At 65.9% G+C, this 12,391-nt stretch overlaps 2 protein-coding genes across 3 annotated transcripts; both read right to left on the reverse strand.

Annotated features, from left to right (window-relative positions):
• Positions 1-787: 787 nt before the first annotated feature.
• Positions 788-9,728, reverse strand: RNASEH2A (ribonuclease H2 subunit A). Of its 2 annotated transcripts, XM_086871324.1 has the most exons (9): positions 9,431-9,728; positions 8,620-9,096; positions 8,018-8,089; positions 7,073-7,196; positions 5,656-5,743; positions 3,020-3,157; positions 2,044-2,131; positions 1,827-1,950; positions 788-1,052 (listed from the first exon to the last, which is right to left on the reverse strand). In XM_086871324.1, the coding sequence occupies exons 2-9, from the start codon at positions 8,744-8,746 to the stop codon at positions 920-922; spliced, it is 894 nt and encodes a 297-aa protein (XP_086727450.1). In that variant the 5' UTR covers positions 8,747-9,096; positions 9,431-9,728; the 3' UTR covers positions 788-919. The 2 variants fall into 2 exon arrangements, with proteins under 2 accessions (XP_086727450.1, XP_086727451.1); XM_086871325.1 differs by lacking the exons at positions 3,020-3,157; positions 9,431-9,728 and having other exon boundaries at positions 8,620-8,800.
• A 767-nt stretch (positions 9,729-10,495) lies between these two features.
• Positions 10,496-11,316, reverse strand: JUNB (JunB proto-oncogene, AP-1 transcription factor subunit). Its single transcript, XM_086871326.1, has one exon. It carries the CDS (start codon positions 11,269-11,271, stop codon positions 10,645-10,647), a length of 627 nt encoding a protein of 208 aa, XP_086727452.1. The 5' UTR covers positions 11,272-11,316; the 3' UTR covers positions 10,496-10,644.
• Between the last annotated feature and the right edge of the window lie 1,075 nt (positions 11,317-12,391).

The following is a 12,391-nucleotide window of genomic DNA, read 5'->3' on the forward strand; positions in this document are numbered from 1 at the left end:
GGGCCGAGGGCGCCCCCTGGCGGGGGGGGCGGCTCCCGCTGCCCCTCCCCCAATTCCCGCTGTCCGCGGTGCTGAAATGGGGGGAGGGGTCTGCAGGTGACCCCCCCCCCGGCCCCGTGTGACCCCCCAGATCAGCCCCTCCCCCCGGATTAACCCCTTAATCCCCGGGATTGAGGACAGGGAAGGTTCCAGGCGTTTGGCCAGGGATGATTAACGGGGGGGGGGGTGGGGGGGGGCACGTTCCCCTCCCCCCATGGGGGGAGGAACTTGAGCTGGGGGGGGGCACGGACCCCCCCAAGAAATAATTTTAGTGATTTTTTATTCAATTAAATCATAATAAATTACGATTAAATAAATATTAAATATGATTTACAATGTGTAAATAATAATTATTATTTTATAAATTATTATTAAAATAGTTATAAATTATTAAGAATTATAAATTATCAAAAATTATAAGTTATTATTAATATTATTACTTTATAAAATTATTAATTTATAATAAATATAATAAGAAATAAATTACAATTTATATAAATATATGATCCATATATAATATATATATAATGCTTATCATATACAAATAATTGTGCTTTAATATTTAAAATAGTATAAAAATATTTTCTTGTTAAATTTTTTATTGTACTGCGTTATAATAAATCATAACACGTAAACTATAATTTATAGAAATATAAATTATATATATGTTACACACATAAAACCCTTAAATTTATAATTAAAATTAATTAAAAACGAAGATTATTAACAAATAAAAAAGATTCCGGGGAGCGTTTTAAAATTCTTTATTATTAGAAAAAAAAAAAAAAATTCTTTATTAGAAAAGAGCCGCCCGGTTTTGGGGTCCCCGATTTGGGGAGGGGTCCCCGATTTGGGGAGGGGTCCCCGATTTGGGGAGGGGTCACAGCTGGCTCAGGGGTCTCAGGCTGCGCTCGCGGAAGAATCGGTGGGGGAGGCGCCGGGGGGGGCTGAGGCTGAGGAAGGGCAGCACCGAGGGGGGGCCCTGGGGGTCTCCTGGGGGGTCCTCGTCAGCCCTGGGGGGGGGGAGGGGCACGGGGGGGGGGTTGGGGGGCGGGAATGTCCCCCCCCTCCCCCATTCTCACCCCTCCCCCCGCTCACTGCGTCCCCTCCTGCTGGGACCCCCCCAGGACCCCCCCAGATCCACAAGGACCCTTTGCACCCCCAGGACCCCCCAAGACCCCCCAGAACCCCCCCAGGACACCCCAGGACCCCCCAGGACCCTCCTGTGACCCCCAGGACCCCCCAGAACCCCCCCAGGACCCCTCTGTGCCCCCCCAGGATCCCCCTGTGCCCCCCCAGTTCCTTCCTTTGCCCCCCCAGGACCCCCCCATGTCCCCCAAGACTCCCCAGGACCCCCCCAGTTCCACAAGGACCCTTTGCACCCCCAGGACCCGCCGTGCCCCCCAGGACCCCCCTTTCCCCCCCAGAATCCCCCAGGACCCCTTTCTCCCCCCCTCCCAGGACCCCCCAGAACCTCCCAGGACCCCCTCAGGACCCTCCCATGCCCTCCAAGACCCCCCAAAACCCCCCTAGTGTCCTCCCTACCACTGCACTGGGACCCCCCAGGACCCCCTTTTTCCCCCCAGGACCCCCCCAGGACCCCCCAGGACCCCCCAGGACCCGCCCCGTGTCCCCCAGGACCCCCCCAAGACCCCTTAGGACCCCCCAGTGTCCTCCCTACCACTGCACCAGGACCCCCCAGGACCCCCCCAGGACCCCCTTTTTCCCCCCAGGACCCCCTCAGGACCCCCCAAGCCCCCCCAGGACCCCCCAGGACCCCCCCGTACCACTCCACCGGGACCCCCCGTTGCTGCAGCAGCGCCTGCGCCGTGCCCCAGCTGAACCTCACGATTTGGGGGAACCCAAAAACCGGCTCCAGGTTCCTCCTCAGCCACTCCTTGGTCTTGGGGTCTGCAAAGGGAGGGGTGGGGGCGTCAGGGATACCCCAAAACTGAACCCCCCGCCCCAAAAAAACCCCGCCCCTCCCCCCCCCCCAGCTCCTACCGTTGGGGTACCCGGAGCCGAAATCGCGGTCGGGGTCCCCCAAATCCTCCACGAAATTCCAGCGGAGCACGGCCCGGTCCCGGGCCACCTGAGGGGGGCACGGGGGGGCTCTGAGGGGCTTGGACCCCCCCCCAGAACACCCTCAGGACCCCCCTGTGCCCCCCAGAACACCCTCAGGACCCCACTGTGCCCCCCAGGACCCCCCAGGACCCCCCCAGGACCCCCCTGTGCCCCCCAGGACCCCCCAGGACCCCCCTGTGCCCAGAGAGGCTTTGGGGGAGGGGTCTCAGTGTTTCTGGGGAGGGGTCCCGGGGGTCTCGCTGATTTTGGGGAGGGGTCCCGGGGGTCTCTCTGTTTTTGGGGAGGGGTCCCGGGGGTATTGCTGTTTTTGGGGAGGGGTCCCGAGGCTCTCTCTGTTTCTGGGGAGGGGTCCCGGGGGTCTCGCCGTTTTTGGGGAGGGGTCCCGGGGGTCTCAGTGTTTTTGGGGAGGGGTCCCGGGGGTCTCTTTGTTTCTGGGGAGGGGTCCCGGGGGTCTCACTGTTTTTGGGGAGGGGTCCTGGGGCTCTCTCTGTTTTTGGGGAGGGGTCCCAGGGGTCTCGCCGTTTTTGGGGAGGGGTCCCGGGGCTCTCTCTGTTTTTGGGGAGGGGTCCCGGGTGTCTCAGTGTTTTTGCGGAGGGGTCCCAGGGCTCTCGCCGTTTTTGGGGAGGGGTCCCGGGGGTCTCTCTGTTTTTGGGGAGGGATCCCCGGGGGTCTCGCCGATTTTGGGGAGGGGTCCCGGGGGGTTTCAGTGTTTTTGGGGAGGGATCCCCGGGGTCTCGCCGTTTTTGGGGAGGGATCCCCGGGGGTCTAGCCGATTTTGGGGAGGGGTCCCCGGGGGTCTAGCCGATTTTGGGGAGGGGTCCCAGGGCTCTCGCTGTTTCTGGGGAGGGGTCCCGGGGGTCTCGCCGATTTTGGGGAGGGGTCCCGGGGGTCCCACCTTGGCGCAGATGCTGGCGGCGCTGACCACGGGGAACCGGGCGTCGGCTTTGGGGCGCACGGTGACCCCCAGCCCCGGGAAACGCCCCCGGAGCTTCGCCTCGTACTTGTCCGCAGGCCCCACCGTGTCCACGAACACCTGCGGGACCCCTCCCCAAATCACACTGAGACCCCTCCCCAATCATCCTGGGACCCTCCCCAAATCACCCTGGGACCACCCCCAATCATCCTGGGACCCCTCCCCAAATCACCATGGGACCCCTCCCCAAATCACACTGAGACCCCTCCCCAATCACCATGGGACCCCTCCCCAAATCACACTGAGACCCCTCCCCAATCATCCTGGGACCCTCCCCAAATCACCCTGGGACCACCCCCAAATCACCATGGGACCACCCCCAAATCACCCTGGGACCCCTCCCCAAATCACCCTGGGACCACCCCCAAATCACCCTGGGACCCCCACCCAAATCACCCTGGGACCCCTCCCCAAATCACCCTGGGACCCCTCCCCAATCATCCTGGGACCCCTCCCCAAATTACCATGGGACCCCTCCCCAAATCACCATGGGACCCCTCCCCAAATCACCCTGGGACCCTCCCCAAATCACCCTGGGACCCCTCCCCAAATCATCCTGGGACCCTCCCCAAATCACACTGGGACCCCTCCCCAATCATCCTGGGACCCTCCCCAAATCACCCTGGGACCCTCCCCAAATCACCCTGGGACCACCCCCAAATCACCCTGGGACCCCTCCCCAAATCACCATGGGACCCCTCCCCAAATCACCCTGAGACCCCTCCCCAATCATCCTGAGACCCCTCCCCAAATCATCCTGGGACCACCCCCAAATCACCCTGGGACCCCTCCCCAAATCACCCTGGGACCCTCCCCAAATCATCCTGGGACCCTCCCCAAATCACCCTGGGACCCCTCCCCAAATCACACTGAGACCCCTCCCCAAATCACCCTGGGACCACCCCCAAATCACCATGGGACCCCTCCCCAAATCACCCTGAGACCCCTCCCCAAATCACCATGGGACCACCCCCAAATCACCCTGGGACCCCTCCCCAAATCACCCTGGGACCCCTCCCCAAATCACCCTGAGACCCCTCCCCAATCATCCTGGGACCCTCCCCAAATCATCCTGGGACCCTCCCCAAATCACCATGGGACCCCTCCCCAAATCACCATGGGACCACCCCCAAATCACCCTGGGACCCCTCCCCAATCATCCTGGGACCACCCCCAAATCACCCTGGGACCCCTCCCCAATCATCCTGGGACCACCCCCAAATCACCATGGGACCCCTCCCCAAATCACCATGGGACCCTCCTCAAATCACCCTGGGACCCCTCCCCAAATCACCCTGGGACCACCCCCAAATCACCCTGGGACCCCCACCCAAATCACCCTGGGACCCCTCCCCAAATCACCCTGAGACCCCTCCCCAATCATCCTGGGACCACCCCCAAATCACCCTGGGACCCTCCCCAAATCACCCTGGGACCCCCACCCAAATCACCCTGGGACCCCTCCCCAAATCACACTGAGACCCCTCCCCAAATCACCCTGGGACCCCTCCCCAATCATCCTGGGACCCTCCCCAAATCACCATGGGACCCCCCCCAAATCACCCTGGGACCACCCCCAATCATCCTGAGACCCCTCCCCAAATCACCCTGGGACCACCCCCAAATCACCCTGGGACCCCTCCCCAAATCACCCTGAGACCCCCACCCAAATCACCCTGGGACCCCTCCCCAAATCACCCTGGGACCCCTCCCCAAATCACCCTGGGACCACCCCTCAAATCACCCTGGGACCCTCCCCAAATCACCATGGGACCCTCCCTCAAATCACCATGGGACCCCTCCCCAAATCACCATGGGACCCCTCCCCAAATCATCCTGGGACCCCCCCCAAATCACCCTGGGACCCCCCTCAAATCACCCTGGGACCCCTCCCCCAAACTCCTCAGCACTGTGAGGGAAACTGAGGCACAAAAGGAGAGAAAAGCAAAGCGGGGACCCCTCCCCCCCCCAACCGGGGTGCCCCCCCAGGGCTCCCCAAAATCCCACCTGGGTCACCCGGACCCCCCCAGGGCTCCCCAAAATCCCACCTGGGTCACCTGGACCCCCCCAGGGCTCCCCAAAATCCCACCTGGGTCACCCGGACCCCCCCAGGGCTCCCCAAAATCCCACCCAGAACCCCCAGGGCTCCCCAAAATCCCACCCGGACCCCCCAGGGCTCCCCAAAATCCCACCTGGACCCCCCCAGGGCTCCCCAAAATCCCACCCGGACCCCCCCAGGGCTCCCCAAAATCCCACCTGGACCCCCCTAGGGCTCCGCAAAATCCCACCTGGACCCCCCAGGGCTCCCCAAAATCCCACCCGGACCCCCCCAGGGCTCCCCAAAATCCCACCCGGACCCCCCAGGGCTCCCCAAAATCCCACCTGGGTCACCCGGACCCCCCCAGGGCTCCCCAAAATCCCACCCGGACCCCCCAGGGCTCCCCAAAATCCCACCTGGACCCCCCCAGGGCTCCCCAAAATCCCACCCAGACCCCCCAGGGCTCCCCAAAATCCCACCTGGGTCACCCGGACCCCCCCAGGGCTCCCCAAAATCCCACCTGGGTCACCCGGACCCCCGAATCCAGCGCGAACTGGATCAGCTCCGTGGCCGCGTCGTGCGAGAGCTCGTTCAGGTTGTACTTGGCCCTGGGGGGAGGAGACCACCCCCCAAATTGGAAGCCCACCCCCTCAAATTGGAAGCCCACCCCCTCAAATTGGAAGCCCACTCCCCAAATTGGAATCCCAATCCCCAAATTGGAATCCCACCCCCCCAAATTGGAATCCCACCCCCCAAATTGAAAGCCCACCCCCCAAATTGGAATCCCACCCCCCCAAATTGAAATCCCACCCCCCCAAATTGGAAGCCCACCCCCCCAAATTGGAATCCCACCCCCCCAAATTGGAATCCCACCCCCCAAATTGGAATCCCACCCCGCAAATTGGAAGCCCACCCCCCAAATTGGAAGCCCACCCCCCCAAATTGGAATCCCACCCCCCCAAATTGGAATCCCACCCCCCAAATTGGAAGCCCACCCCCCCAAATTGGAAGCCCACCCCCCCAAATTGGAAGCCCACCCCCCAAATTGGAAGCCCACCCCCCCAAATTGGAAGCCCACCCCCCCAAATTGGAATCCCACCCCCCCAAATTGGAAGCCCACCCCCCCAAATTGGAATCCCGCCCCCCAAATTGGAATCCCACCCCCCCAAATTGGAATCCCACCCCCCCAAATTGGAATCCCGCCCCGCAAATTGGAAGCCCACCCCCCCAAATTGGAAGCCCACCCCCCCAAATTGGAATCCCACCCCCCCAAATTGGAAGCCCACCCCCCCAAATTGGAATCCCGCCCCCCAAATTGGAATCCCACCCCCCCAAATTGGAATCCCACCCCCCAAATTGGAATCCCACCCCCCAAATTGGAATCCCACCCCCCAAATTGGAAGCCCACCCCCCCAAATTGGAAGCCCACCCCCCAAATTGGAATCCCACCCCCCCAAATTGGAATCCCACCCCCCCAAATTGGAAGCCCACCCCCCCAAATTGAAAGCCCACCCCCCCAAATTGAAAGCCCACCCCCCAAATTGGAAGCCCACCCCCTCAAATTGGAAGCCCACCCCCCAAATTGGAAGCCCGCCCCCTCAAATTGGAATCCCACCCCCCCAAATTGAAAGCCCACCCCCCAAATTGGAAGCCCACCCCCCCATTTGGAATCCCACCCCCCCAATTGGAATCCCACCCCCCCAAATTGGAATCCCGCCCCCCAAATTGGAATCCCGCCCCCCAAATTGGAATCCCACCCCCCAAATTGGAAGCCCACCCCCCAAATTGGAAGCCCACCCCCCAAAAATTGAGGAGGGGGCAGGAGATGGGGAGGGCAGGAGCCGGGATGGGAGGGTCGGGGGGGGTGGCAGAGGAATCGGGGTTTTGGGGGGTTTTGGGGGGGTTTTGGGGGTCTCGGGGGGTCTCGGGGGTCTCACCGCTGCTGCATGCAGGCGGAAATGTGGTCGGGGGGCAGCACCTGCAGCGCCCACCCCACGGATTCCGCCGCCTCCAGGAGCCCGAAGCGCCGCTCCCGCTCCGCCTCCGACAGCGTCTTTGAGTCTGGGGGCTCCAAGGCGTGAGGGACCCCCCGGGAACCCCCAAACCCACCCCAGGGACCCCCAGACCCACCCCAGAGACCCCCAGACTTAACCCCGAGACCCCCAGACCCGCCCAGAGACCCCCAAACCAACCCTAGAGACCCCCAGACCCGCCCCGAGACCCCCAAACCCGCCCAGAGACCCCCAAACCTGCCCAGAGACCCCCAAACCCGCCCCAGAGACCCCCAAACCCAACCCCGAGACCCCCAAACCCACCCCGAGACCCCCAGACCCGCCCCGAGACCCCCAAACCCACCCCAGAGACCCCCAGACCCGCCCCGAGACCCCCAGACTTAACCCCGAAACCCCCAAACCAACCCCAGAGACCCCCAGACCCGCCCTGACACCCCCAAACCCACCCAGAGACCCCCAAACCAACCCTAGAGACCCCCAAACCCAACCCTAGAGACCCCCAAACCCGCCCCGAGACCCCCAAACCTGCCCCGAGACCCCCAAACCCGCCCTGACACCCCCAAACCCACCCCGAGACCCCCAAACCCACCCCGAGACCCCCAGACCCGCCCCGAGACCCCCAGACCCGCCCCGAGACCCCCAAACCCACCCCAGAGACCCCCAAACCAATCCCAGAGACCCCCAAACCCAACCCAGAGACCCCCAAACCTCCCCTCAAGGCTCCCGCTCCCCCTTTCCTGTGACACCCCCGCGCTTCGCCCACCCCCGGGACCCCCCCGGGACCCCCGGAGCCCCCCGACCCCGAGCCCCGGGACCCCCCCGGGACCCCCGGGACCCCCGAGACCCCCCCGGGACCCCCGGGACCCCCACCTGCCGCCCCCAGCGCCTGCAGCTGCTCCTGCTGCTCCTCGGGGCAGTAACAGACGGCGTAAACCATCGGGCCTGGGGGCACGGCCGTGAGAAACGACCCCCGGGGCACCGGGACCCCCTGAAACCCCCCGGGGCACCGGGACCCCTCCCCCTGAAACCCCGGGGCACCGGGACCCCTCCCACGCGACCCCCGGGGCACCGGGACCCCTCCCCTTCAAATCTCGGTGCACCGGGACCCCTCCCATTCAGATCCCGGTGCACCGGGACCCCTCCCATTGAAACCCCGGTGCACCGGGACCCCTCCCACCCAAACCCCGGTGCACCGGGACCCCTCCCATTGAAACCCCGGTGCACCGGGACCCCTCCCCTTCAAACCCCGGGGCACCGGGACCCCTCCCATTCAGATCCCGGTGCACCGGGACCCCCCAAACTCAACCCCCGGTGCACCGGGACCCCTCCCACCCAAACCCCGGTGCACCGGGACCCCTCCCACCCAAACCCCGGACCCCCCAGACTCACCCCCCGCCGGCACCGCGACCCCTCCTCCCCACGCGCAGCCGCCCCCCGACCCCCGCCCCGCTCCCGCGGCCCCCCGGGCTCACCGAGCACCGGCCCCCGGCCCGCCTCGTCCACGCCGAGCGCGCAGGGCCGGCGGCGGCACGCGGGGGGCACGGCGGAGGCGAAGCGACCCCCGCCCGCCGGGTCCCGCTCCAGGGCGGACAGCGCCATGCTGGGGCGGGGCTACAGGGGGCGTGGTCATTCGTTCAGGCCAATCAGCGCGCGGGTGTGGGGGGAGTGGGCGTGGTTTGGTTTGGGGGCGGGGCTCATGGGAAGGGGCGGGGCAGCATAATGGCGCCATTGAGCGGGGGCGGGGTTTAACGGGTGTGGGTGGGGTTTAACGGGTGTGGGCGGGGCTTAACGGGCCGGGATAATCCCCCCTGCGGGGAGCAAAGGGGGTCTTGGGGGTCTGAGGATCACCGGGAACGTCTGGGGGGGTTCCTGGGGGTCTCTGGAGCACCGGGAAGGTCTGGGGGGGGTTCCCGGGGGGTTCCCGGGGGTCTCTGGAGCACCGGGAAGGTCTGGGGGGGGTTCCCGGGAGGCTCCCGGGGGTCTCTGGAGCACCGGGAAGGTCTGGGGGGGGTTCCCGGGAGGTTCCCGGGGGTCTCTGGAGCACCGGGAAGGTCTGGGGGGGGTTCCCGGGAGGTTCCCGGGGGTCTCTGGAGCACCGGGAAGGTCTGGGGGGGGGTTCCCGGGAGGTTCCCGGGGGTCTCTGGAGCACCGGGAAGGTCTGGGGGGGGTTCCCGGGAGGTTCCCGGGGGTCTCTGGAGCACCGGGAAGGTCCGGGGGGGGTTCCCGGGGGTCTCTGGAGCACCGGGAAGGTCTGAGGGGGTTCCCGGGGGTCTGAGGGGTTGCCGGGAGGTTCCCGGGGGTCTCTGGAGCACCGGGAAAAGCCCGGTGGGCTGGATTACCCGGGGATGGGGAGGGGGTGCATAACCCCGAATAGGCCGGGGGGTCCCCGGGATGGTGGGGGGCGGACAGAGGGGTCCCGGGAAGGGCGGGGAGGTCCCGGAAGCCTCGCGTGTCCCCCCCCCCATTAACCCAGCCCCGTCCGGGAAGAGCGGCCCCGGGGCGGGCGGTGCCGGGCAGAGCGGGAGGGGGTTCCCGGAACAACCCCCCCCCCTCCTTCTCCCGTGTGCCCATATATGGGCATGGCTGCGTCAGCGGGGAAAGCCCCGGCCACGCCCACTTCCGTTGACGCGGGTGCACGCGGGGGGCTTCCCACGGGAGGGGGAGGGGGGGGGGAGGACACGCATGGCCCCCCCCCCAACCCCCACCCCCGGTTCAGCACGACCAGACCCCCGTTATGGCAATTATTTGTTGTTGTTAATTAAATACAAATGTACAAAATAAAATAAAATTAAAAAAAAACACCACAAAAAAATAATAAACAACAAATCGCCCCCTTCCCCCCCCCCCCCACACACCCCCCACCCCGGGATTTTGGGGGTCCCCGGGGGCTTCTCCCCACCGGGGGGGGGGGGGTCTTGTAAACGTCACGAGGGGGATACGCCCCCCCCCCCCCCCCCCCAAAATTTCCATTTGGGGCGCGCGCTCAGCCCCTCCCGGCGGAATCCTCAATTTGGAGGGGCTCGACCCCTCCTCTCAGAACCGAGGGGGTCCCCAGGCCCAGCTGGGGTTGGGGGGGGGGGCTCCAGGCCCGCTTTGGGGGTCCCCGTCCATCCCACAGGCCCCGTTCCCGCAGGTCCTGGGGGTCCTCGACCCGGAGGGGAGGGGGTCTGGTCCTGCCGGTCCCTTCGGGCTGCTCCGTTTCGGGGTGGCCCAGTCCAGGGGTCCCCCGTCCTCGTGGCTCCTTTTAGGGGTCTCCAGCTCCTCGTTGGGGTCCACGGGGGGGGCCCCCCGAAGCCTCCAGCCTCATCCAGCGCGGTCCCACGCAGCATCCCGGTGCCAGCGGGCTCCTCACCGGTACCGTGAGGACGGCCAGGGGGTCCCCGCCCCTCCGTGCCCAGCCAGGTACCGGGGGGCGGGGGGGAGATCCCCCCCGGGGGTGTCCATGGGGGTCCCCACAAAGGAACCGGAGCCCCCCTCGCCGGGTCCATGGGGCGTTTCTAGAAGCCGAGCGCGGCTCCCGGGGGCAGCGGGCAGCCCGAACCCGCGTGGTCCCGCACGGAGCCCCGGAGCCGCCGCACCTGGGCTCGCAGCCCCGCCGCCGTGGCCGCCAGCGCCGCGTTCTGTGCCCGGAGCCCTCGGACGCGCTGCTCCAAACGGGCGATCCGCTCCAGCTTCCGCCGCCGGCACCGGCTCGCCGCCAGCCGGTTCCGCAGCCTCCGCCGCTCCGCCTGCAGCAGCTCCGGGGAATCCGCGCCCGGTTCCGCCGCCTCCGCCTCCGCCCCGGGGACCCCCGGGAAGGGTCCCCCCATCCCCGCCGCCGTCGTGCTCAGCGCCGGTGGCTCCGGGAGCGCCACGTTGGGCGGCCCCGGTTGGTGCAGCTCGTCCAGCGCTTGGGCGAAGCTGCCGGTGAAAGCGTCGCGCTCGCCGGGACCGGGGTAGAAGAAGCTGCCGGTACCGGCGCCGCTGCCGAAGAAGGTGCCGTCGGGGCACGGCGCCGGTTTGAGCCCGCGGAAGGGCTCCGGGGGGGAACCCTGTTGTAGCGATCCCGGTAAGGTGCCGTAATCGGGCTCGGGGCGGCAGAAGCCGCCCGGGAAAGGCGCGGGGCGGTAGAACGGCGGCTCCATCCGCGCGGCCGCACCGGGAGCGGCGGGACTCGAACCCGCGGCCCCGCGCCGCCCGCCCGCTTTATAACCGCGCGCGCCGGAAACGCGGAGCCATTGGCTGAGGAGGGCGGGGGACACGCCCACCCAGCGCGGGGACACGCCCACCCAGCGCGGGGACACGCCCACCCAGCGCGAGGGCACGCCCACCCAGCGCGAGGGCACGCCCACCCAGCGCGGGGACACGCCCACCCAGCGCGGGGACACGCCCACCCAGCGCGAGGACACGCCCACCCAGCGCGGGGACACGCCCACCCAGCGCGAGGACACGCCCCCCGGCGGGAAAGGGGCGGGGCCTCGGCCGCAATTGGGGGGCGCAGGTGGGAAAAGGGGGGGGGCCAGGTGAGCAAAGGAGGGCCAGGTGTGAGCGGATTCAGGTGTGAAAAGCACAAAGGGGGGTCACAGGTGTGTTCCAGGGGTCACAGGTGTGCAAGAGGGGTCACAGGTGTGTGTACCAGGGGTCACAGGTGTGTTCCAGGGGTCACAGGTGTGCAGGGGAGGGGCACAGGTGTGCAAGAGGGGTCACAGGTGTGTGTACCAGGGGTCACAGGTGTGTCACAGAGGTCACAGGTGTGCAAGGGGGGGTCACAGGTGTGTCCAGGGTCTCACCTGCCAGGCCTGTCACCTCAGTGTCCCCACACGAGTCACACCAGGGACCCCAGGACCCTCCAAAAACACCCCCAAAAACCTCCGAGACCCCCAGACGCCCCAGCTGGGGGGGGGGGGGCCGTGCCCGGGCGTGTCCCAGGTGTGACCCGGGCGTGTCCCAGGTGTGACCCAGGTGTGACCCAGGTGTGTCCCCAGCGTGTCCCAGCCCGTCGGGGCGCGGCCGGACACACACGTGTGGGGACACGCGTGCGGGGGGGGCGGGGGGGTCCCCGGGACTTCCCAAAGGGGGGACAAGCCCCTCCCCCACCCCTCACCTTCCCGGGTTTTTTTTTTTAGGGGATTTTAGGGGATTTTGGGGCCGGATTTTCCCTCCCCACTTCTCCTTCCTCGTGACTCAGGGCAGGCCCTCCCCGGTGTCACCCCCAGCCCCCCCAAAAGATGTCACAACCCCTGAAATGACCCCCCACTCCCCTCC

Source organism: Cyanistes caeruleus, chromosome 35 (assembly GCF_971803275.1).
Source record: "Cyanistes caeruleus chromosome 35, bCyaCae1.hap1.1, whole genome shotgun sequence".
Lineage (NCBI taxonomy): Eukaryota > Metazoa > Chordata > Aves > Passeriformes > Paridae > Cyanistes > Cyanistes caeruleus.

What these genes read in the sequence shown, in the direction of transcription:
- JUNB (XM_086871326.1), bottom strand. Translation starts at nt 11,271, where the DNA reads ATGGAGCCGCCGTTCTACCGCCCCGCGCCTTTCCCGGGCGGCTTCTGC.
- RNASEH2A (XM_086871324.1), bottom strand. Translation starts at nt 8,746, where the DNA reads ATGGCGCTGTCCGCCCTGGAGCGGGACCCGGCGGGCGGGGGTCGCTTC. An exon ending in TCCGCCTGCATGCAGCAGCG is followed by an intron (nt 5,744 to 7,072) that starts GTGAGACCCCCG and finishes TCCTCCCCCCAG; the next exon opens with GGCCAAGTACAACCTGAACG. An exon ending in CGGGGGTCCGGGTGACCCAG is followed by an intron (nt 3,158 to 5,655) that starts GTGGGATTTTGG and finishes GGGGTCCCGCAG; the next exon opens with GTGTTCGTGGACACGGTGGG.